This window comes from Tachyglossus aculeatus, chromosome 23 (genome assembly GCF_015852505.1).
Source record: "Tachyglossus aculeatus isolate mTacAcu1 chromosome 23, mTacAcu1.pri, whole genome shotgun sequence".
Taxonomy (NCBI): Eukaryota; Metazoa; Chordata; class Mammalia; order Monotremata; family Tachyglossidae; genus Tachyglossus; species Tachyglossus aculeatus.
Genome location: NC_052088.1, coordinates 34,654,201 through 34,681,111, shown reverse-complemented (window position 1 = coordinate 34,681,111; position 26,911 = coordinate 34,654,201). Strand labels below are relative to the sequence as shown.

The following is a 26,911-nucleotide window of genomic DNA, read 5'->3' as shown; positions in this document are numbered from 1 at the left end:
GGACACACTGCTATTTGGAAACATATTCATACACATTGAATGGTGTCACGTATTGGTAATCCAAATAAAAACCGCTTTGTTTCCTCTCTCCTACAGAGCTCATTTAGGGCTTAAAGGAAACTGATGTTATCCAAACCCAATACCAAATGGTGATTCATTCATTCATTCATTCAATAGGATTTACTGAGCGCTTACTGTGTGCAGAGCACTGTACTAAGTGCTTGGGAAGTACAAGTTGGCAACATATAGAGACGGTCCCTACCCAACAACAGGCTCACAGTCTAGAAGGGGGAGACAGACAACAAAACAAAACATATTAACACAATAAAATAAATAGAATAGTAAATATGTTCAAGTAAAATAAATAGAGTAATAAAATCTGTACAAACATATATACAGGCGCTGTGAGGAGGGGAAGGAGGTAGGGTGGGGGGGGATGGGGAGGGGGAGAGGAAGGAGGGGGCTCAGTCTGGGAAGGCCTCCTGGAGGAGGTGAGCTGATGACAGTAATATGTTAAGCACATATGATACGCCAAACAGTGTACTAAGCACTGAGGTAAATGAAAGATAATTAGGTCATCTCTGCCCTGTCCCACATGGGTCTCCCAGTCTAACCTTGGTGTCATCCTCGACTCCGCTCTCTCATTCACCCCTCACATCCAATCAGTCACCAAAAGCTGCTGGTCTCACCTCTGCAACATCGCCAAAATCCACCCTTTCCTCTCCATCCAAACCGCTACCTTGCTGGTTCAATCTCTCATCCTCTCCCGACTGGATTACTGCATCAGTCTCCTCTCTGATCTCCCATCCTCCTGTCTTTCCCCGCTTCAGTCTATACTTCACCCTGTTGCCCGGATTATCTTTGTGCAGAAACGCTCTGGGCATGTCACTCCCCTTCTCCAAAATCTCCAGTGGCTGCCTATCAACCTTGAAATCAAGCAAAAACTCCTCACTCTCGGCTTCAAGGCTGTCCATCACCTCACCCCCTCCTTCCTCCCCTCCCTTCTCTCCTTCTCCAGCCCAGCCCGCACCCCCCGCTCCTTTGCCACTAACCTCCTCACTGGGCCTCGTTCTCGCCTGTCCCGCCATCAACCCCTGGCCCACATCCTTCCCCTGGAATGCCCTCCCTCCACACATCTGCCAAACGAGCTCTCTTCCTCCCTTCAAAGCCCTGCTTAGAGCTCACCTCCTCCAGGAGGCCTTCCCAGACTGAGCCCCCCTTTTTCTCTCCTCCTCCTCCCCTCCCCATCCCCCCCCCCGCCCTACCCCCGGTCCCTCCCCTCAGCACTTGTGTATATTTGTACATGCTTATTACTCTATTTATATTATTAATGATGTGCATAAAGCTATAATTCTATTTATTAAGATGGTATTGACACCTGCCTACTTGTTTTGTTTTGTTGTCTCTCTCCCCCTTCTAGACTGTGAGCCCGTTGTTGGGTAGGGACCGTCTTTATATATTGCCGATTTGTACTTCCTAACTGCTTAGTACAGTGCTCTGCACACAGTAAGTACATTTGAATGAATGAATGAAAGAGGTATGGACGTGGGCGAGAGGTCGGCGGTGAGATAGATGAGACAGGCACGGTAAGAAGGTTAGCATCAGAGTTGTTGCCGAACTGTACTTTCCAAGCGCTTAGTACAGTGCTCTGCACTCAGTAAGCGCTTAATAAATACGATTGAATGAATGAATGAATTAGAGGAGAGAAGTTTGCGGGCTGGGTTGTAGCAGGAGAGTAACGAGGTGAGGTTGACTGAGGGCAGAAACACAGGAGGATCGCTGCTGGGTGTTTACCTCAACGCCCGAGTAGATCAGGTTTGAAGAGTGGTGCACGATGGCTCTGGTGTTGTAAGCGCTGTCGTTCTTATTTTTGACCGTCAGACACACGTTGAATTTATCGTTGCTGGATCTGATGATGAGCAGGCCTTTCCCCGTCGAGTTGGCGCTCAGGGCCAGATCGGTGATGCAGTTTTCCTTGTTTCCACAATCTTTGGCGAAAGGAATCTGCCAGACATTCGAGCCAGACACTGAATGATCTCCTCTTCGAATGACCGAACTAATCATTTGCTTCACAAAATTCACCCTTTGATGAATTACACATTACCACTAGACTATAAGCTCCTCTTGGGCAGGGAATGCATCTACCAACTTCCCCACAGCACCTGTATATATTTATATATGTTTGTACATATTTATTACTCTATTTATTTATTTATTTTACTTGTACATATCTATTCTATTTATTTTATTTTGTTAGTATGTTTGGTTTTGTTCTCTGTCTCCCCCTTCTAGACTGTGAGCCCACTGTTGGGTAGGGACTGTCTCTGTATGTTGCCAACTTGTAATAATAATAATAATAATAATAATGGCATTTATTAAGCGCTTACTATGTGCAAAGCACCGTTCTAAGCGCTGGGGAGGTTACAAGGTGATCAGGTTGTCCCACAGGGGGCTCACAGTCTTAGTCCCCATTTTACAGATGAGGTAGCTGAGGCACAGAGAAGTAAAGTGACTTGCCCAAAGTCACACAGCTGGCAATTTAAGCGCTTAGTACAGTGCTCTGCACACAGTAAGCGCTCAATAAATACAATTGATTGATTGATTGATTGATTGTGGTGTACTCTCCCAAGCCCTTGGTGCCGTGCTCTGCTCAATAAATACCACTGATTGATGACTCAGTAACTTGCTGAACAGAAGTGGATTCCATCAGAGAATGCCAACGCAATGCGCGAGGACATTTTTTGATTTTATAAGACTAACAGTGAATATGAGTTTAGTGTAAACTCCACAATTCCTGGGAAGCAAGTATCATATTCCATGGGCAGAGAACATGTCTACCAGTGCTTATGCACCATTGTCAGTCAGAGTAGCCAGGCCTATCCCCTAGTAATTTATTCGTGGACCAATCGCCGCCGTTTTCCTCTCAGTGTTGCGAACTTACGTATTCATGGATTGTGCTGGGCAGGGTGCCATCCAGAACGGGGCCATTCTCAGGGTCGGAAAGATTAAAATCCAACGTGATCCGAACCGAATCCCGAAAATCGTGTTTGTCCTAGAAGCCAGATAAGGAAGTCCATTACTAGAAAGTTCTGCTTGATATCGCAACCTGCCGAGCCAGTTCTCTGCCCACATTCCGTCAGTCGATGCTATTTAAGCCATCCCTGTGTGCACAGAACTGTACTAAGCGCTTGGGAGGATGCTATATGACTGAGTTGGTAGACACATTTCCTGCCTACGATGAGCTTATAGTCTAGAAGGGGAGGAATATAAGGCTCAGGCACAGTCAATGGATGTGGGAGAACATTTCCCTTTTATGCACGTGTGTACATGCGGAATTAATCAGTAGTATTTATTAAGCATTTACTCTGTGCAGAGGATTGTCTACTAGTGCCCCAGCGCTCAGTACAGTGCCTGGCACCTAGTAAGCGCTTAACAAATACCCCAGTTATTATTACTCACAGTGCTACTAATGCCATTATATTTTTCTAATGCTCTCTACTGTACAGTGCTCTACACAGTGTAATTAATAAATACTACTGAGTTTTAAGTTGTCACAATCAACAGGGCATTATAATCAGACAGTCCTTTTTACCCTTTTAAAACTTGTCCCGTAGAAGTCTTTATGTCAAAGATACTTTATGATAAGTGTAAGTCTTAATAAATTTGAGGTTTGCCAGTTCCAAATGGCCAGAGGGTCTATCGTGCTTAGGTTACAATTAACGAGGACAATTTTTGTGTTCCCAATTATATTCCACTGTTTAAATGTTTGCAAAGGAGAAGGAACACATTGCAGTTTGAATTGATTTTTATGCAACAGTAGTATTAATAATAATAATAATAATAGTTATAATGATGGCATTTGTTAAGCGCTTACTATGTGCAAAGCACTGTTCTAAGTGCTGGGGGGATACAAGGTGATCAGGTTGTCCCATGTGGGGCTCACAGTCTTAATTCCCATTTTACAGATGAGGGAACTGAGGCTTAGAGAATAGTAATGATAATAATAATGATGGCATTTATTAAGCGCTTACTATGTGCAAAGCACTGTTCTAAGTGCTGGAGAAGTTACAAAGGGATCAGGTTGTCCCACGGGGGGCTCACAGTCTTCATCCCCATTTTACAGATGAGGTAACTGAGGCCCAGAGAGGTGAAGTGACTTGCCCAAGGTCACACAGCAGACATGTGACGGAGCCAGGATTAGAATCCATGAACTCTGACTCCCAAGCCCAGGCTCGTTCCACTGAGTCACGCCGCACCCTGTAATAGGGTCTGTTACTATTGTTACTATACTACAACGACTCTCTCCATCTTCAAAGTTTTACTGAAGGCCCATCTCCTCCAAGAGGCCTTCCCTGACTAAGCCCTCATTTCCTTTTCTCCCACTCCCTTCTGCATCATCCTCACTTGTTTCCTTTATTCCCCCCGGCCCCCAGCCCCACAGCACTAATGTACATATCCATAATTCATTTATTTATACTAGTATCTGTCTCCTCCACAAGACCCTAAGCTCACTGTGGGCAGGGAATGTGTCTGCTATACGGTTATTTCAAATCAGTGCTAACTTCTATTTTCAAGAGATTGCAGTCAGGAGAACAAAGTTCTAATCTCAGCTCTGCCTCTGCATAACTGTGATTTTAGGACAGTTACTTAATCGCTCTGTGCCTCATTTTCTTCTTTTATAAAATGGGGATAAGCTAAGGGCGCTCCCTACATCTTAGCTTGTGAGCTTGATGTGCGACAGGGACTATGTCTTTTCTGATTATCATCTATCTACGTCATCCCTTAGCATACTGGAAGTGCATACACACAATATTAATATCATTATTAGTAGTAATAACAACAACTATCATTATAATAATAATTTCTCTTGAAAAAGTTTGCCAGTGACGTGATGAAAATCAGATAAATCTCCGCATCAACCCATGCTTAGAATCCAAATTGATAATGGAAATATATTTATATAGAGAGAAGCAGCATGGCTCACTGGAAAGAGCACAGGCTTTGGAGTCAGTGGTCATGGGTTCAAATCCTGGGTCCGCCAATTGTCAGCAGTGTGACTTTGGGCAAGTCACTTCACTTCTCTGTGCCTCAGTTACCTCATCTGTAAAAGGGGGATTGACTGCGAGCCCCCTGTGGGACAACCTGATCACCTTGTAGCCTCCCCAGTGCTTTGAACATATTAAGAGCTTAATAGATGCCATCATTACTATATATATTCATTCAATCATATTTATTGAGCACTTACTGTGTGCAGAGCACTGTACTAAGTGCTTGGGAAATACAAATTGGCAACATATAGAGACAGTCCTTACCCAACAATGGGCTCACCATCTAGAAGACAGGCTCACACACACACACACACACACACACACACACACACACACACACACACACACATATAAAATCGGGTAGCAATGGTAAACAGGAATAGGTAAATCTATAATAGATGGAACCAATAAGCAGAAACAGGAAATCGATTTTTCTTATAAAAATGAGGCAACCAGAAGCGCTAAAGCCATCAGCGTCAGAGCAGTCTGAAGCAATCCTGACTATGTGCAGCATTTCTCTTTGGGCCATGAGTCAGAATCACCGGCTTCTAATCTCAACTCCACTACTTTCCTGCTGTGTGACCTTGAACAAGTCACTAGAGTTCTCTTTGCCTCAGTTTCTTCATCTAAGTAGGAGTAAAATAACAGTTCTCCCACCCCCTTAAACAATGAGCCCCATGTGGGACAAGGAGGTGCATCAACTCCAGCGCTTAGAACAGTGCTTGGCAAATAGTAAGCGCTTAACAAATATCATTATTATGATTATTATTATTAAGTGACTGGCCCAAAGTCACACAGCTGACAAGTGGCAGAGCCGGGATCCGTTGTTGGGTAGGGACCGTCTTGCCGACCTGTACTTCCCAAGCGCTTAGTACAGTGCTCTGCACACAGTAAACGCTCAGTAAATACGATTGACTGAATGAATGAATGAACCCACGACCTCTGACTCCCAAGCCCTTGCTCTTTCCACTGAGCCACGCTGCTTTTCTATCCATCCATCTAACCATCCTTCTCTATCCATCCATCTATCCAACCATCCTTGGGGAAGTCACTCGGGGGACTTTGGTGTGTAACTTAATGAATTAATTCCATTTTAGTCATGGGTACATTCACTTTCAGAATCATATTTACGCTCGTTATTTTGGGTGGTTGGTTTAGGTCGGCTCGAAGCCACACCGAGCTGGTTGGACGGGAGCTGTACTGGACTCTGAAATGAGACAGGTCCTGGACACGATTTACTTGCCAACATGTAGAAGTTATGCTTAGCGCACGCCGATCCTCCGACGGTGATATTCCTTTGAACCTTTCTTTCTTGAGTTCCGTTAAAGATGCTTCTTGAGATCTGTCTTTGAGAGTCTAATGTGACTTGGTACTGTATATCTGAAATATAAAGATAAAAATGAGGATCAACACCTGAAACTGGATGGTTATTTTCACGAGGACTGTGTCCAACCCAATGAGCTCATATCTACCCCAGTGCTTAGAACAGCGCCTGACCCATAGTAAGCGCTTAACAAATAATAATGGCATTTATTAAGTGCTCACTATGTGCAAAGCACTGTTCTAAGCGCTGGGGGGGATACAAGGTGATCAGGTTGTCCCACGTGGGGCTCACAGTCTTAATCCCCATTTTCCGGATGAGGTAACTGAGGCACAGAGAAGTTAAGTGACTTGACCAAAGTCACACAGCTGACAAGTGGCGGAGCTGGGATTTGAACCCATGACCTCTGACTCCAAAGCCCGGGATCTTTCCACTGAGCCACACTAATACCACAATCATTATTCTTTATCATTATTACATGGCCCAGGTTAGGAAACGAGAAAAGGGTTTTCATCTTCATCTCTTTTTATCTTTTCAAAATATCTCTTCTTGCTAGGAGGGCCTTTCTCGGGACTCACTCTGATCAATCAAGAAATTAAGCGATCAATCATATTTATTGAGTGCTTACTTTGTACAGAGCACTGTACTAAGCGCTGGGGGGGATACAAGGTGATCAGGTTGTCCCGCATGGGGCTCACAGTCTTAATCCCCATTTTCCAGATGAGGTAACTGAGGCACAGAGAAGTTAAGTGACTTGCCCAAAGTCACACAGCTGACAAGTGGCGGAGCCGGGATTTGAACCCATGACCTCTGACTCCAAAGCCCGGGATCTTTCCACTGAGCCACACTAATACCACAATCATTATTCTTTATCATTATTACATGGCCCAGGTTAGGAAACGAGAAAAGGGTTTTCATCTTCATCTCTTTTTATCTCTTCAAAATATCTCTTCTTGCTAGGAGGGCCTTTCTCGGGACTCACTCTGATCAATCAAGAAATTAAGCGATCAATCATATTTATTGAGCGCTTACTTTGTGCAGAGCACTGTACTAAGCGCTGGGGAGAGTACAACACAACAACAAGACTGACGTGGTCCTGCCCACAGCAAGTGATAAAGTTTAGTGAGTGCTTACTGTGTGCAGAGCACTGCACTAAGCGCATGGGAGAGTACAGTAGTTAGTAGATAAGATTCTTGCCCCAACTTTTTAATAAATACATAAGTGCTGTAGGGCTGGGCAAGGGGATAAATAAAGGGAGCAAGTCAGGGCGATGCAGAAGAGAGCCGAAGAAAAGGAAAAGAAGGCTTTGTCAGGGAAGGCTTCCTGGAGGAGATGGGCCTTTAATAAGACTTTGAAGTGAGGGAGAATAATTTTCTGTGGGATATGAGGAGGGAGGGCATTCCAGGTCAGAGGAAGGAGATGGGCAAGAGGTCGGCGGCGAGATAGATGAGTTCGAGTTACGGTAAGAAGGTTCGCATTAAAGGAGCCAAGGGTACAAGAGAATTAGTAGACACGATTTCTGCCCTCAAGGACCTCACAATCAAGTGGGCAGGATAAACACTCAACTAAATTTCAGATTGGAGGAAGTAACTGAATACGGAAGATATTTACTTCAGTGCTTCCGGGGCCGTGAGTCAAACAAACCCACAAAAATTTCAGAGGTTAAGGGATTTATTTCACTTACCCGCTTTGTAAACCATGTCTTCCTTGGACTTTAATTTGACATCAAAACACACGGTAGCATTAATGCAGATTGTGTCCTTTCCCTCTCTATTACAATTCTTCTGTTGAATGTTCACTTTATTTGGCAAAAAATTCATGGTAACTTTAACTTCAGCTATGTCCCGAGACCTATGAGCAAATGAAACAGTTACTCGAAGTGACGTAAAAGCTGCGTGGCTCAGTGGAAAGAGCACGGGCTTTGGAGTCAGAGGTCATGGGTTCAAATCCCTGCTTCACCAATTGTCAGCTGTGTGACTTTGGGCAAGTCACTTAACTTCTCTGGGCCTCAGTTACCTCATCTGAAAAATGGGGATTAAAAACTGCAAGCCCCCCGTGGGACAACATGATCACCTTGTAACCTCCCCAGCGCTTAGAACAGTGCTTTGCACATAGTAAGCACTTAACAAATACCATCATCATTACTATAAAAGCTTTCCATCTTTAATAATAATAACTGTGGTATTTGTTAAGTGCTTATTGTGTGCCAGGCACTGTACTAAGTGCTGGGTTGGATACAAGCAAACTGGGTTGGACACATTCCCTGTCTCACATGGGGCTCCCAGGCTCAATCCCCGTTTTACAGATGAGGGAACTGAGGCATAGAGAAGTTAAGTGACTTGCCCAAGGTAACACAGCAGACAATTTGTGGAGCTGGGATTAGAGCCCATGAACATTTGGAAATTATACTGTGAGCTGATGGTAAAGATAGAGGGTATATAATAATAATAATAATAATGATAATGACATTTATTAGGCACTTACTATGTACAAAGCACTGTTCTAAGCGCTGGGGAAGTTACAAGGTGATCAGGTTGTCCCATGTGGGGCTCACAGTCTTAATCCCCATTTTCCAGATGAGGTAACTGAGGCATCGAGAAGTTAAGTGACTTGCCCAAAGTCACATAGCTGACAATTGGCAGAGTCGGGATTTGAACCAGGATCTCTAACTCCAAAGCCCGGGCTCTTTCCACTGAGCTCACGCTGCTTCTCTATGGCACAAGCAATCTTCATTTTAGAGTGTGAGCCCACTGTTGGGTAGGGACTGTCTCTATATGTTGCCAACTTGTACTTCCCAAGCGGTTAGTCCAGTGCTCTGCACACAGTAAGCGCTCAATAAATACGATTGATTGATTGATTGATTCATACCCATGATACTCCATTGAAGCACATGCCTAGGCATATTCATTTAGCCCGAGGGCCATGCCTCAGCGCTAGTCTGGTGTGGGAGTAGGAAACTTATTTACATTGACTAAGGATTTCTCCGTCTCATTTTTCCAGCTTTTGACCACTGAGTAGTCTAATTGTGGTCTTGTAGGAAGACCGCAGGCCTTGGAGTGAGAACTCTTTCCACTAGGCCATGTGCTTCTCCATCTCTAATACGATAAACAGTTTGGCTGGTTCCCTCGTTGGCTTCATTTTCAGGATTATGGATGAACTGTCCGATCAACAAGCTTCCCCTCGTTGACCACCCATTCATTTATTCAATCATATTTGTTGAGCACTTACTGTGTGCAGAGCACTATACTAAGTGCTTACCCACTGCTTACCTACCACCCACCCACCATGGACAATCCAGCCCCATTTCTACTTGACTTTTCTTGAGTCGTCTAACATCTCCAGTCTTCCACCAGACCTCCTTAATAACCCCAAATAACCCTGCAGGGAACCTTCCGTCCACAGACTTATCTAAAATCTCGAGTGAACAGTTTTCTTCCGTCCGCGCTACTTCCTGTGCAAAAGAATTCCGTAAATGTTCCATGGGAACCTTTCTTGGTGCTATTTTTTGAGTCTGCCGTCTTCAAACGTCAGTGAGGGCTGGGGGATCTGATGAGTAGCCATTCCCAGCAGCTTTGCCCAATCTTTGACGAAACCCAGGCTCTCCCGTTCTGTGACTCACCATGCTCAGATACATCCAGTCTGATTTCCATCCGACTACTTCCAGCAGTCGCCCTCCTTTCAGAATCCATTTCATGTCTGTCTCCCTTTCGAGGCCATAAACTTGTTTTGGGCAGGGAATAAGTCTGCTAATTCTGTTGTACTGGACCCTCCCAAGCGCTTAGTAAAGTGCTCCTTACATAGTAACTGCTCAATAAATACAATCGGTTGATTGATTGTGTGGAGGTTCGTTGGCAGCCTTGGAAAGGGGTGAGGCTGAAGGATTGGCAATGTGGGAAAGGTGGCCCGTGGCCTTGCCACTAAAGCAGGACAGATCATCATCAATCGTATTTATCAATCGTATTTATTGAGCGCTTACTGTGTGCAGAGCACTGTACTAAGCGCTTGATACACGATTCTTCATGTAGGAATAAGGAGATCGCGTCACCTGTTTTCTCCTTCGTAGTGACCCCGTCTTTTTCACTTGATTGGTTGCTTTGGTATTTTTAAAATGCTTACTATAATAATAATAATATATTATGATGCTTAAAATAATAATAATAATAATGGTATTTGTTAAGCGCTATGTGCCAAGCACTGTTCTAAGTGCTGCGGTGGATACAAGGTATATGTATATATTATTATATATATTATATTATTATATATATATATATATATATATATGTATATATATATATATATATATACATATATATATATATATATATATATAATAAGTGCTATGTGCCAAGCACTGTTCTAAGTGCTGGGGTGGATACAAGATGTGTATATATATATATATATTTATGTTCCTCATTTTATAGATGAGGTAACTGAGGCCCAGAGAAGTGAAGTGGCTTGCCCAAAGTCACACGGCTGACAAGTGGCAGAGCTGGGATTAGAACCCACAACCTCTGACTCCCAAGCCCGGGCTCTTTCCACTAAGTCACACTGCTTCCGTCAAGCACTGAGGTAAACTCTGAGGTAGCTAAAAAATATTCAGACGGGACACAGTCCCTGACCCGCATGAGGCTCACAGTCTAAGTTCCTGTTTACTTTTTTTAAAAATGGAATTTGTTAAGCATTTACTATGTGTTAAGTACTCTTCTAAGTGCTGGGGGAGATCCAAGCTACTCAGGGTGGACGTGGTCCCTGTCCCATATGAGGCTCACAATCCTCATCCCCATTTTCCAGATGGGATAACTGAGGCCCAGAGAAGGGGATTTACCCGAGGTTACACAGCAGACAAGCGGCTGAGTCAGGATCCCCCCCAGCCCTACCTCCTTCCCCTCCCCACAGCACCTGTAAATATATTTGTACAGATTTATTACTCTATTTTACTTGTACGGATTTACTATTCTATTTATTTTGTTAATGAGGTGCATTTAGCTTTAATTCCCTTTGTTCTGACGACTTGACACCTGTCCGCATGGTTTGTTTTGTTGTCTGTCTCCGCCTTCTAGACTGTGAGCCCGTTGTTAATGTGTGATATTAGGCAAGTCATTTGACTTCTCTGGGCCTCAGTTCCCTCATCCGTAAAATGGGGATGAAGACCGTGAGCCCCCGTGGGACAACCTGATCACCTTGTAACCTCCCCAGCGCTTAGAACAGTGCTTTGCACATAGTAAGCGCTTAATAAATGCTATTATTATTATTATTAGGGACCGTCTCTATATGTTGCCAACTTGTACTTCCCAAGCGCTTAGTACAGTGCTCTGCACACAGTAAGCACTCAATAAATACGATTGAATGAATGGAATCTGGACCCTTCTGACTCCCAGGACCGTGCTCTACCCACTAGACCACACTGCTTCTTTAAAATGGGGATTAAATATCTGTTTTCTCTCCCCTTAGGACTGTGAGCCCCATATGGAACAGGGACTGTGTCCAACCTGATTATCTTCTATCTACCTCAGCGCTTAGTACAGTGCTTGGCACATAGCAAATGCTTAACAAAGGCCATTATCATCTTCATCATCATCATGATGAGGGCTAGCAGGGAATGTCTACCCCAGTCATGGGTCAGGTGTTATTTGTTGAGTCTGGCTGTGCTCCCAATTTAGTAGAGGAACAGTGTTGCCCAGTGGATAGAGCACCGGCCTGCGAGTCAGAAGGTCATGGGTTCTAATGCCGGCTCTGCCACTTGTCTGCTGTGTGACCTTGGGCAAGTCATTTCACTTCTCTGGACCTCAGTTTCCTCAACTGAAAAATGGGGATTATAATAGCATTTATTAAGCGCTTACTATGTGCAAAGCACTGTTCTAAGCACTGGGGAGGTTACAAGGTGATCAGGTTGTCCCACGGGGGGCTCACAGTCTTAATCCCCATTTTACAGTTGAGGTAACTGAGGCACAGAGAAGTGAAGTGACTTGCCCAAAGTCACACTCCTGACAATTGGCGGAGCAGGGATTTGAACCCATGACCTCTGATTCCAAAGCCCGGGCTCTTTCCACTGAGCCACGCTGCTTCTCTAAATTAGGATTAAATTAGGATTAAATCCTCCTCCTTCCTCCTTACACTGTGAGCTCCATGGGGGTCCAGTACTGTGTCCAGTGGGATTAACTTGTATTTACTCCAGCACTCAGAAGACTGTGAGCCCCTTGTGGGAAGGGATTGTCTCTATTTGTTGCTGAATTGTACTTTGCAAGCACTTAGTGCAGTGCTCTGTACACAAGCGCTTAGTACAGTGCTCTCAAGCGCTTAGTACAGTGCTCTGCACACAGTAAGCGCTCAATAAATACGATTGATGATGATGCTCTGCCCACAGTAAACGCTCAATAAATACAATTGAATGAATGAATGAACCATGCCTGACACGTAGTAAGCGCTTAATAAATACCAGAGTTCTTATTATTATTAGACTGTGAGCCCGTTATAGGCAGGGATCATCACTCTTTATTTTTGCATTATACTTATCCAAGCGCTTAGTACAGTCCTCTTCACAGAGAAGCAGCGTGGCTCAGTGGAAAGAGCCACTGGTCAGCTGTGTGACTTTGGGCAAGTCACTTCACTTCTCTGTGCCTCAGTTCCCTCATGTGGAAAATGGGGATGAAGTCCGTGAGCCTCACGTGGGACAACCTGATTACCTTGTATCCCCCCAAGCGCTTAGACTAGTGCTTGGCACATAGTAAGCACTTAACAAGTACCAATATCATCTATTTTACTTGTACATTTCTATCCTATTTATTTTATTTTGTTGGTATGTTTGGTTCTGTTCCCTGTCTCCCCCTTTTAGACTGTGAGCCCACTGTTGGGTAGGGACTGTCTCTATGTGTTGCCAATTTGTACTTCCCAAGCACTTAGTGCAGTGTTCTGCACATAGTAAGCGCTCAATAAATACGATTGATTGATTGATTGATTATTATTATTACAGGAAGTGCTTAACAGGACTGGATGAATTTTATTAACAATAATGGAGCGGGAGGCGGGCAGTCGAAAGCAGAGGGGACCGTTGCCGACTCGGAGCAAACCGGCCGCCTGAAATCACGTACCAAAACAGGGCGGCACCTCCCAGGCCCCCAATGGTCACGTCGGTGAGGCCGTCCCCGTTCAAATCCATCTCTCCGTGAACGGACTGACCAAAGAACTTCAGCTTCTCCCCGTCTCCTCCCGAGGCGATCCGCTGTCAGGAGCAAACAAACAACACGGTTCCCCGGGGGCCGAGGGCAGCCTGCCTTCCAAATCTGGCCTGGATTTTTCTCCAAGGCCTCCTCTTTGGAAACCCGCCCTGGGGACTCTCTCTCTTGGAGAGAGGAAGAAATGTTTTAACCATCTGAAGGGACGCGTTGCTTTTTATAGCGCCAGACGAAATAACTCCCAGAGTCCCCGACACCGGAGGAGAAAACGCTCGGCGGAGTTGCCGGGGTCAATTCCGGAGGGAACGGGCCAGACTGCGTATTAGTCTAGGCCTGCTGAAAAAAATAAAATAAAAGGGCTCCATCATAACTGGAGAAATGAGTGTGAGTTCTATTAGCCGGAGGTATTATTTCCTACAACACGGGAAGCATTTCCCAATCTATCCCTAAACTCTCTGCCCCGATTGCTATACTCAGTCAGTTAATCGTATTTCCTGAGCGCTTACTGTGTTTGGACCACTGTACCAAGCACTTGGCAGAATACAATATTGTAATAAGCAGACACACGTCCTGCCCCTAACGAGCTTACAGTCTAGAGTCCCGCCTGACATGGGAAAGGTCCTCGGCTTCAAGCGCTAGTACACTGCTTTGCACACAGTAAGTGCTCAATAAATACGACTGAATTAACCTCCTCCTACCCAGGGTCCCACCTCCCCCGACCGCTGGGCAGAGAGGAGGATATTAGCCTTAAAGTCAGTAATGGAGAAGCAGCGTGGCTCAGTGGAAAGAGCCCGGGCTTTGGAGTCAGAGGTCATGGGTTCAAATCCCGGCTCCACCAATTGTCAGCTGTGTGACTTTGGGCAAGGCACTTAACTTCTCTGTACCTCAGTTACCTCACCTGGAAAATGGGGATGAAGACTGTGAGCCCCATGGGGGACAACCTGATCACCTTGCAATATCCCCAGCACTAAGAACAGTGCTTTGCACTTAGTAAGTGCTTACTAAATGCCATTATTATTATTATTATTATTAACGGGGTTGTGATTAAGTTGGTCTGTGGGGTGGACGCATGTGACGACAGATTCCTCCTTGGTTTTTACTATGCCTTTCATTCAGTCTTATTTATCAAGCTTATTATTTATCGAGTTTATTGTCGAGTACAACACGACAATAAACAGACATATTCCCTGCCCACAACAAGCTTACAGTCTTGTTAATAATAAGAAGAATAATAGTAATGATAATAATAGTGATGGTATTTGTTAAGCACTTACTACGTATCAAGCACTGTCTTCTAGACTGTGAGCCCGCTGTTGAGTAGGGACCGTCTCTATATGTTGCCAACTTGTACTTCCCAAGCGCTTAGTCCAGTGCTCTGCACACAGTAAGCACTCAATAAATACGATTGAATGAATGAAGCACTGTTCTAAGCGCTGGAGTAGATACAAGCTAACCAGGTTGGACACAGTCCCTGTCCCACATGAGGCTCACAGTCTTAACCCCCAATTTACAGATGAGGGAACTGAGGCCGAGAGAAGTGAAGTGATTTGCCCAAGGTGACACAGCAGACAAGTGGCGGAGCCAGGATTAGAACCCAGGCCCAGACTGTATCCACTAGGCTGTGCAGCTTCGCCTGTCAGCTTGGGCCGAGGCTGGTTGTTTCTCCAGAGCCACAGCTGGCTACGCTCCTTTGCATCTGTTCCCGATTCGAGCCGTCTCCCACACCCCAGACATCACCTCCGTCACGGTCCAGCCATTCTGGGGCGGGGGCCGTGCCCTTTCCAGGGGCGGACACTGGGGATGGCATCCTAGGCCTGGGGAAGGAGGCAGCCCCATGTACCAGAGTAATTGGTTCAAGCCCTTCGCCTCGAGGGTCATAGACTTGATGGAGTGCCCAGACAACCTCGGAAGTCAAAAACATGAGGGGTGTGGAAATCCCAGCCCTGTTGAAGCCCTGGTGACGATGGGGGCCTGGAGATTGGCCCAGCGTGTCAGAAATTGGAGGGCTGGGGAATCCCGGTTTCCTGGCCAGGGAGAGTGAGGGGGCGGCTTTTCCCCATAAGACCCTGGAGTTATCCTTCCCTCTCCATCTTTTTCCTCACCCTTCAACTTCCCTGCCCCAACACCTACTCCAACCTAAACACCCCCAGAAAGTCAGGATTCTCTGCTTCCCGCTGTCTTCTATGTAGGATCGACGCTCTTCCGATCATTGGTCCTAGCAGCCTTCCCTACGCCGTCCTTTCCTCTTCTCCCACACCCTTCTGTGCTGCTCTTCCTTGCTCCTTCATTCATCCCCGCTCCCATCCCCACAGCACATATGTATCTATCTGTAATTTATTTATTTATATTAATGTCTATCTCCCCGTCTAGACTGTGAGCTCGTTGTGGGCATGGAATGTATCTGTTTATTGTTATATTTTACTCTCCCAAGAGCTTACTACAGTGCTTTACACTGTAGTCTTTTAGTCTGTGAGCCCACTGTTGGGTAGGGACTTGTCTCTATATGTTGCCATCTTGTACTTCCCAAGCGCTTAGTACAGTGCTCTGCACACAGTAAGCGCTCACTAAATACGATTGATTCATTGATTGATTGATTTACACAAAGTAAGTGCTCAGTAAATACGACTGATTGAATGAATGGTAGTGGCCGTGGCTCAAAGGGAAGTTTTAAGCTCCCTGAAAACAGGGATCAGGCCAACAATACTGAGCTGTATCATCATCATCATCAATCGTATTTATTGAGTGCTTACTGTGTGCAGAGCACTGTACTAAGCTCTTGGGAAGTACAAATTGGCAACTCTCCCAATTGCTTACTACAGTCCTCAGTAAACTGTAAACTCCTCAAGGGCAGAATTGTATTGTATTATATTGTAGTCTTCATTACTGTATCAGCCTCCTTGCTGACTTCCCTGTCTCCTGTCTCTCCCCACTTTAAGCCATACTTCACTCTGCTGCCCGGATTATTTTTCTACAAAAATGTTCTGGTCTTGTTTCCCCACTCTTTGGTGGTTGCCCATCCACCTCCGCTTCAAACAAAAACTCCTCACCATTGGCTTTAAAGCAGTCCATCGCTTTGTCCCTCCTACCTCATCTCATCTCTCTCTTACTCCAACAACAGCCCACACACTTGGCTTCTGTACTGCCAACCTTCTCAATGTACCTCCATCTGGTCTACCATCATCATCATCATCAATCGTATTTATTGAGCGCTTACTGTGTGCAGGGCACTGTACTAAGCGCTTGGGAAGTACAAGTTGGTAACATATAGGGACAGTCCCTACCCAGCAGTGGGCTCACAGTCTAAAAGAGTGGGCTCACAGTCTAAAAGTGGTCTATCTCACCACTGAACGCCCTCCCTCCTCAGCTCTGACAGACAATGAGTCTCCCCTACTTTGAGGCCTTATTGAATAATAATAATAATAATAATAATGGCATTTATTAAGTGCTTACTATGTGCAAAGCGCTGGGGAAGTTACAAGGTGAAGGCACATCTCCTCCAAGAAGCCTTTCCTGATTAAACCCTCTTTTCCCTTTCTTCCACTCCCTTCTGCATCGCCCTGACTCGTTCCCTTTATTCACCGGCCCCTCCCAGCCCCACAGTACTTATGCGCGAATCTGTCATTTATTTATTTATATTCATGCCTGTCTCCCCTCTAGACTGTAAGCTCACTGTGGGCAGGGAATGTGTCTGGTATACAACAATATACTCTGCAGTCTGGTGCTCTGCACACAGTAAGTGCTCAATAAATACGACTGAATGACTGACCGGTCTCCCGATAATACAGTGCTCTGCACACAGTAAGCGCTCAATAAATACAACTGATGATGCACATGGTAAACGCCTGATAAATACCATTGATTAATGGATTGAGAAGGGAACAGTGTCAGCCCAGACTGCAATGTCAAAGACCTACTCAAATGTCACTCTGATATCATTCTTAACACTGTGAGCCCATTGTTGGGTAGGGACCACCTCTATATGTTGCCGATTTGTCCCTCCCGAGTGCTTAGTCCAGTGCTCTGCACACAGTAAGCACTCAATAAATAGGATTGAATGAATGAATGAACACCTAGATTAATTGTCTTGATTCAGTTCCATTTTGTAATGTTGATTGTCCCTCTCCAACACATATTTTTTAGACTGTGAGCCCACTGTTGGGTAGGGACTGCCTCTACATGTTGCCAACTTGGACTCCCCAAGCGCTTAGTACAGTGCTCTGCACACAGTAAGCACTCAGTAAATACGATTGATTGATTGATTGATATGGGTTAAAACATTCTCACTGCTTATATCAGTGTCTCTTTGCTCTTGGTTCACGACAGATTTAAGACACCAAACCGAACCATGTGAGCAAGCGTCTGATGTTTCTTAATAATAATTATAATAATGATGGCATATATAAAGCGCTCACTATGTGCAAAGCACTGTTCTAAGCACCGGGGAGATTACAAGGTGATCAGGTTGTCCCACGGGGGGCTCACAGTCTCAATCCTTATTTTACAGATGTGTTAAATGACTTGCCCAAAGTCACACAGCTGACAATTGGCAGAGCCAGGATTTGAACCCATGACCTCTGACTCCAAAGCCCGTGCTCTTTCCACCGAGCCATGCTGCTTCTCTCAATAACACTTGCTTCCTTCAGCTGATAGCCGTTTTGAAATGTGTACCGCTTTTCAATCTTGAAATGCCATTACTGCCTTTAAGAAAATATCATAACTATTAATACGTCAAACTAATTAGAAAAGTTAACGCTCCCTAGGAATGAAAAAAAGTGGCTGGTTAAGATTATCTTCTTAATAGACTAACATCAAGTTTGAGGTCTTGTCTCATGACATCAGGATCAATGGAATCAACAGGGCTGCTTTTATCTAATTGTTCCAAACATTCTTTAAAAGGGAATGTGCTATGCCAGTTGTACTTTCAAGCTGTTAGCTTCTGAAAGCCGGGAACTGATTATTTATATGTCCTGGGCAACTGTTCGACATTCAGCGTGCTATGGGACCTCAGCAGACACCATCATAGGGATAAAAAAATGCCAAAAACAAAATAATAATAACGATGGCATTTATTAAGTGCTTACTATGTGCAAAGCACTGTTCTAAGCGCTGGGCACTGTTCTAAGCGCTGGATAAAAATCAAGGCTTAGTGTTCAGGCAGGGTTTCAGTTAGAGCGATCTTTCTACCTCCTTCCCTTCCCCACAGCCCCTGTATATATGTATATATGTTTGTACATATTTATTACTCTATTTATTTATTTATTTTACCTGTACATATCTATTCTATTTATTTTATTTTGTTAGTACGTTTGGTTTCGTTCTCTGTCTCCCCCTTTTAGACTGTGAGCCCACTGTTGGGTAGGGACCGTCTCTATATGTTGCCAACTTGTACTTCCCAAGCACTTAGTCCAGTGCTCTGCACACAGTAAGTGCTCAATAAATACGATTGATTGATTGATTGATTGACATTATGGGTGATTAATCCTTCCTCTCAGGGTCGCACCTGGAGACCAGCTTTGGCTACGGGAGAAAGAGTCGAGCAGAGGCCTACCCATTCCACTCCTAGCTTGGGCAGTGGCTAGCGAGTGGCTCAAGTTTGCCGCACGGAAGGAGGTGATGGTAAACCACTTCCGGATTTTTTCCCAGAAAATTCTCTGGATCAACTACTAGAACGACTGCAGAAGTGGGGCGTCCTGGGAGAGATGCGTCCGTGGCGTCGCTAAGGGCCGGACGCGACTCGACAGCATAAGACGACGACAGCAATCCTTAGATGTCCTGGCCTAGTGGTTAGAGCCCTATCTACCCCAGCGCTTAGTATAGTGCCTGGTGCATAGCAAGCACTTAACAAATAGCACATTTATTATTAGGCTGGATACAATTATCATTATTATTATTATTATTATTATAATGATGGCATTTATTAAGTGCTTACTATATGCAAAGCACTGTTCTAAGTGCTGAGCACTGTTCTAGGCTGGATGCACTTAACAAATACCATTATTATTATTATTATTATTATTAATGAATCAGAAGGACCTGGGTTCTATTCCCGGCTCTGCCACTTGCCTGCTGTGTGACCTTGGGCAAGTCACTTCGCTTCTCTGTGCCTCAGTTAGCGTAGCTGTAAGATGGGGATTACGACTGTGAGCCCCACGTGGGACAGGGGCTGTGTCCAACCCGATATTCTTGTATCCGCCTCAATGCTTAGAACTGTGCCTGGTGCACAGTAAGCGCTTGACAAATACCACAATTATTATCTTTATTTTTATTATTACTACTACTGTTATATTATTATTATACCATTTTGCTTGACAAAGGATTCACAGCCCAAGTTTTGTTTACACGTGAACTTAAAAGTTTGTTTGAAGTCAGCCGGACTCATTTTGACTTTGTAAAGTCCCTTCGAGTTTCCAGTGAATTAAGCGCTTAGTACAGTGCTCTGCACACAGTAAGTGCTCAATAAATACGATGGAATGAATGAATGAATGAATGTAATCCCCCCTGTTGATGGGGTAACTATGCCAGACACCTGTCTACATGTTTTGTTTTATTGTCTGTCTCCCCCTTCCAGACTGTGAGCCCATTGTTGGGTAGGGACCGTGTCTAAATGTTGCTGACTTGTACTTCCCAAGCACTTAGTACAGTGCTCTGCACACAGTAAGCGCTCAATAAGTACGATTGAATGAAGGAATGAATGAACTCTGCCAGGTCAAGCTTTTAACCATAGTGAAGCAGTGTGTCCTACTGGATAATAATAATGATGGTATTTGTTAAGTGCTTACTATGTGCCAGGCACTGTACTAAGTGCTGGAACATCCCTGGGAACCAGAGGACCTGGGTTCTAATCCCAGCTCTGCCACTTGTCTGCTGAGTGACCTCGGACAAGTCACTTAACTTCTCTGTACCTCAGTTTCCTCAACTGCAAAATAATAATAATAATAATAGCATTTATTAAGCATTTACTATGTGCAAAGCACTGTTCTAAGTGCTGGGGAGTTTACAAGGTGATCGGGTTGTCCCTTGGGGGGCTCACGGTCTCAATCCCCATTTTACAGATGAGGTAACTGAGGCACAGAGAGGTTAAGTGACTTGCCCAGAGTCACACAGCTGACAATTGGCAGAGCTGGGATTTGAACCCATGACTTCTGACTCCAAAGCCCGTGCTCTTTCCACTCAATACCCGTTCTTCCTCCTGCCTAGTCTGTGAGCCCCATGTGAGGCAGGGATTGTATCCAGCCTAATAATAATAATAATAATAATGATAAATGTTCTATTTGTTAAGTGCTTACTATGTGCCAGGCACTATACTAAGCGCTGGGGTAGATACAAGCAAACTGGGTTGGACTCAATCCCTGTCCCACATGGGGCACACAACCCACTTGACTTGTATCTATCCCAGTGCTTAGAACAGTGTTTGACACAAAGTAAGAGAAGCGGTGTGGCTTAGTGGAAAGAGCACCGGCTTGGGAGTCAGAGGTCATGGGTTCTAATCCCGACTCCTCCATTTATCAGCTGTGGGACTTTGGGCAAATCACATAACTTCTCTGTGCCTCAGTTACCTCGTCTGGAAAATGAGGATTAAAGACTGTGAGCCCCACATGGCACAAGTTGACAACCTGATAACCTTGTATCTACCCCAGTGCTTAGTATAGTGCCTGGTGCATAGCAAGCACTTAACAAATAGCACATTTATTATTAGGCTGGATACAATTATTATTATTATTATTATTATTATAATGATGGCATTTATTAAGCGCTTACTATATGCAAAGCACTGTTCTAAGTGCTGAGCACTGTTCTAGGCTGGATGCACTTAACAAATACCATTATTATTATTATTATTATTATGAATGAAAATAGAGGTAAATTGTAAGGGCAAACAAATCAACTTGATTTGCAAATTTTTGCTCCTCAATAATTCTAGTTTTAGGAAATTGTATTTCCTCACAAATGTATCTCACTAGCATTTCAATTCAATCCCCATTTTAAAGGTGAGGGAACTGAGGCCCAGAGAAGTGAAGTGGCTTGCCCCAGGCCACAAAGCAGACAAGTGGCAGAGCTGGATTAGAGCAACAGTGCTTAGCATAGTAAGCGCTTAACAAATAGCATCATCATTCTGACCTATGACATAATGACAGTCTTCTAAACTGTGAGCCCACTGTTGGGTTGGGACTGTCTCATCTGATTGAATGGCACTTAGTTCAGTGCTTGGTTTATTCATAATAATGGCATTTATTAAGCGCTTACTATACTTACTATACTATACACTCCTGTACTTCACAATGGTAGCTTAATGTCCTTCATCCTTGCCAAATTGCTTAATTATCAGTGTGCTATCCAGAAAGTGGCATCCATCCACCGCACATAGTCGGTGTTGTGTGACATCGCTTCCTTATTTCTGTTGTTCCTTTTGTTTTGGGATACTGATCAAGAAAAACCAAATAGGACCGCAAGAAAAGATAAAAAAAAATTGGCTTCTCACTCAGGAAAGTCCCTTCCCACTGATTTAGTTTAGAAAGAGCCTGAACCACCAGTTTAGAAATACCCAGCTGGCCACGAATTAGCGGAGAACCCGGGTTTCAGCTTCATACTTGAGCATACTCTCTTCTGATCGTCTTGCCGTCCCCGTGGTAAATGTACACGGCGCCGCGATGGTCGTCTTCCAGCGGTGAGCCGATCACGACGTCGTGAAAGCCGTCCAGATTGAGGTCCTTCACGGAAGCGATCGCGGTCCCAAACCGAGCCCCGCACGGCTCGTTCTGGTTGTCCTTTTTGCAGGAATTGTGCTTTAGCGACGAACAGCAGATTTGCTTAACGGGTTCCAGACTCATTTGGAGATCGAATGTCGTCTGTGGGAAAGAGCAATGGGGCATTTAAAGACATCTACCATCTCTACGGCAAAAATCAAAAATAAAAATCGGACGTTTTTGGGTCTCTACCTACAGCAAAATAGATTTTTTAAAAAGTTTATCCTCAACTTATTGCCTGAGTCTTAATACTGAATCAATAGAAAGAGCCTGAATTGACTTGGGTTCTGCATCTGTGCCAAGCTCTGGCTGCTAAGGGGTGAGTCCGTTGTTGGGTAGGGACCGTCTCTATATGTTGCCAACTTGTACTTCCCAAGCGCTTAGTACAGTGCTCTGCACACAGTAAGCGCTCAATAAATATGATTGAATGAATGAATGAATGGTGGGAAAGACACCCAGAATGAATCACTAGGGCACACCAAGAAGCAGTGCGGCTTAGCAGAAAGAGTACGGGCCTAGGTGACAGAGGACTTGGGTTCTAATTCTCCGCTGTGAAGGCTTGGGCAAATCACTTTGCTTCTCCCTGCCTCAGTTCCCTCAACTGCAAAATGGGGATTCAATACCTGTTCTCCCTCCTACTTAGGCTGTGAGGCCCATGTGGGACCCGATGTTTTTGTATCTACCCCAGCGCTTAGCGCAGTGCTTGGCGCACGGGACGTGCTTTAACGAATACCGCAATTATCATTATTATTATTAGCGAGGCTGTGGAAGGATTGACTGAATGATGGCATGCCAAAGCAGCAAATTATTCAAGGGGGAAGATAGACCTGTGCTTCTTGTTTCCTCCCTTTCCTCACCCAACTCTGTGTTAGCAGCATGGCACAGTGGATAGAGCCCGGACTTGGGAGTCAGAGGTCAGGGGTTCGAATCTCAGCTCTGCCACTTGTCAGCTGTGTGACTTTGGGTAAGTCACTTAACTTCTCTGAGTCTCAGTTATCTGGAAAATGGGGATTAAGACTGTGAGCCCCACGCGGGACAACTTGATCACCTTGTATCCCCCAGCACTTAGAACAGTGCTTTGCACATAGTAAGTGCTTAAGAAATGCCATCATTATTATTATTATTATTATTATTACCCCAGTGCTTAGAACAGTGAGTGGCACATAGTAAGCACTTAACAAATACCATCATCATCATTATTATTATTATTACTTGATGCATATATTCTAGATCAAAGTTGGAATGGCTTCAAAATCCGTAAATGGAATCTAGCTGCTGCTGCTGCTGGATTATTGGTACCCCCAATCCAAGATAATAACAATAATAATAATGACGGTATTTGTTAAGTGCCTACAATGTGCCAAGCACTGTTCTAAGTGCTGAGCACTGTTCTAAGCACTGATGCCTTCCACAGATAGAAGTCATCCTCCTCAGGTCAGTGGGATCATTGAAATTCCCACTCGTTCCATGAGTTTGGAAAAGAAAATCATTTTTCCACCTTCAATGCCCCACCTCCTCAGATTCCTGAGGAGCAACAGTGCGTGGCACATAGTAAGTGATTAACAAATACCACCATTATTATTATTATTAGTGAGGTGGTCTAGTGGAAAGAGCATACAACTGGGATTGAGTCAAGGTAACCCAGTTTCTCATCCTGGCTCCGCCGCTCTCCAGCTGTGCGACCCCGGCCCAATCAACTGGTTCCTCCGGGCCTCAGTTTTCTCATCTGTAAAATGGGGATGGAATGCCAGCTCTCCCTCCCCCTTAGACTGTGAGTCCAGTGTGGGACAGGGACTGTCTCCCATCTGCTTGAATGGCACTTAGCTCAGTGCTTGGTTTATTAATAATAATGGCATTTATTAAGCGCTTACTATGTGCAAAGCACTGTTTTAAGGGCTGGGGAGGTTACAAGGTGATCAGGTTGTCCCACGGGGGTGCTCACAGTCTTCATCCCCATTTTCCAGATGAGGGAACTGAGGCCCAGAGAAGTGAAGTGACTTGCCCAACGTCACACAGCCGACAATTGGTGGAGCCGGAGTTTGAACCCATGACCTCTGACCCCAAAGCCCGGGCTCTTTCCACTGAGCCACGCTGCGCTTCTCCCGTACCTCTAGAATAAAAATAACGCTAATTATCACGATGGTTTTTATTCCCGCCTCGCCGCATCCCAGTCCCACCATTACCTTATTGAGAGTGTACACATACACTTTTCCTTGCTCCTCTTTCTCCGATCCCATGTACATAGGAGCACCGACCAGGAGGATGTCCGTATCAGAGTCTTTGTCGATATCGACTGTCGTCAGAACGCTTCCAAAATACGACCCAATCTAGGAGAGACGAGAAGATGCCCCAGATAGTAAGATGGGACTGCAAGAAACATTTGATAGCCATCCGTGATCCTCATCAGGTAAACTGAAAGAGACAGCATAGCCTAGTCGAGGAGTACAGGTTTGGGATTAGTCTTTTAGACTGTGAGCCCACTGTTGGGTAGGGGCCGTCTCTATATGTTGCCAACTTGTACTTCCCAAGTGCTTAGTACAGTGCTCTGCACACAGTAAGCACTCAATAAATACGATTGATTGATTGATTGATTGATTGATTGATTGATTGATTGATTGATTGGAGAAGCAGCATGGCTCAGTGGAAAGAGCCCGGGCTTTGGAATCAGAGATCATGGGTTCATATCCCAGCTCCACCAATTGTCAGCTGTGTGATTTAGGGCAAGTTGCTTAACTTCTCTGGGCCTCAGTTCCCTCATCTGTAAAATGGGGATTCAGACTGTGAGCCCCATGTGGGACAACCTGATCACCTTGTATCCATCCCCGCCCAGCGCTTAGAACAGTGCTTAGCACATACTAAGCACTTAACAAATACCATTATTACTATTATTATTATAGAGGACCTGGGTTCTAATCCCTGCTCTGCTACTTGCTTGCTGGGGGACCTTGGGCCAGTTACTTAACTTCCCTGTGCCTCAGTTTCCTCATCTGTAAAATGGGGGTTCAATCCCTGTTTCCCCTTTACCTTAATAATAATGATAATTATAGTACTGGTTAAGCAGTTACTATGTGCCAAGCACTGTACTCAGTGCTGGGGTAGATACAAGTTTATCAGGTTGGACACAGACCCTGTCCCACATGGGGCTCACACTCTTAATCCCCATTTTATGGAGGAGATAACTGAGGTTCAGAGAAGTTAAGGGACTCGCACGAAGTCACAAAGTGGACAAATGGAGGAACTGAGATTAGAACCCAGGTCCTTCTGACGCTCAAGTCCGTGCTGTATCCAACTCGCACGGCTTCTTTATTAGTTTGTGAACATCTTGAGGACAGGGATTGTGTCTGACCTGAATAACTTGTATCTACCCCAGCACTTGGAACATTGCTTGACATATAGTAAGCGACTGTGAGGCCTGCGGTGGCTTAGAGGGAAGGTAACAGTCTTGAAAGGCTGGAGACCTGGGTTCTAATCCCCTCCCTCCTCTGAAAACTAAAAAAAATTGTAAATACACGGGAGTGTTTAAAATAAATCACCTAGGAGGGGTGAGATTAAAATTTTCTTGTACATATCTATTCTATTCTTGTACATATCTATTCTATTCTTGTACATATCTATTCTATTTATTTTATTTTGTTAGTATGTTTGGTTTTGTTCTCTGTCTCCCCCTTTTAGACTGTGAGCCCACTGTTGGGTAGGGACTGTCTCTATATGTTGCCAACTTGTACTTCCCAAGCGCTTAGTACAGTGCTCTGCACACAGTAAGCGCTCAATAAATACGATTGATGATGTTGATGATGATGATGATGACTGTGAGCCTGTTGTTGGGTATATATGTTGGGTGTATATGTTATGGGTATATATATATATATGTATATATGGGTATAACATCCCGGCTCCACCACTTGTCAGCTGTGTGACTTTGGGCAAGTCACTTAACTTCTCTGGGCCTCAGTTCCCTCATCTGTAAAATGGGGATTAAGACTGTGAGCCCCCCGTGGGACCACCAGATCACCTTGTAACCTCCCCGGCTCTTAGAACAGTGCTTTGCACATAGTAAGCACTTAATAAATGCCATCATTATTATTATTATAACGTCTCTATATGTTGCCGACTTGGACTTCCCTAGTGCCTAGTCCAGTGCTCTGCACACAGTAAGCGCTCAATAAGGATGATTGAATGAATGAATGAACAGATACTACTGTTTCTTCCTCATCTGTCAAATGGTGGTTCAATACCTGCTCTAAGCAGTGTGGCCTAGTGGCTAGAGCACGAGCCTGGAAGTCAGAAGGTCACGGGTTCTAATCCCAGCTCCGTCAAATGTCTGCTGTGTGACTTTGGGCAAGTCGCTTCACATCTCTGAGCCTCAGTTCCCTCATATGTAAATTGGGGATTAAGAGTGTGAACTTTAATCTCATGGCCCAATTACAAATCGAAAACCAGTGGAAAAAAAATATTTAAAGAGAATTAGTCACGGTGTCCCACACAAGCATCCATAAACAGAATTTTCTTCCAGTTATCTAAACAGTGCCTTAAAAGCAAGAGACTCAACCTATATATCATCAATCATATTTATTGAGTGCTTACTATGTGCAGAGCACTGTACTAAGCGCTTGAGATATATATATA

The 26,911-nt window shown here is 44.6% G+C and overlaps 1 protein-coding gene across 1 annotated transcript in view; it reads right to left on the bottom strand.

The window, feature by feature from the left end:
• Positions 1-26,911, bottom strand: part of ITGA1 (integrin subunit alpha 1) — a 116,190-nt gene that overhangs the window by 38,731 nt on the left and 50,548 nt on the right. Inside the window, exons 13-19 of the mRNA XM_038765571.1 lie at positions 24,469-24,612; positions 22,130-22,387; positions 13,458-13,588; positions 8,054-8,220; positions 6,292-6,428; positions 2,942-3,052; positions 1,795-2,004 (exon numbers count right to left, since the gene is read on the bottom strand). Coding sequence (XP_038621499.1) covers positions 1,795-2,004; positions 2,942-3,052; positions 6,292-6,428; positions 8,054-8,220; positions 13,458-13,588; positions 22,130-22,387; positions 24,469-24,612 — 1,158 coding nt within the window. The remainder of the gene's footprint in view (positions 1-1,794; positions 2,005-2,941; positions 3,053-6,291; positions 6,429-8,053; positions 8,221-13,457; positions 13,589-22,129; positions 22,388-24,468; positions 24,613-26,911) is intronic.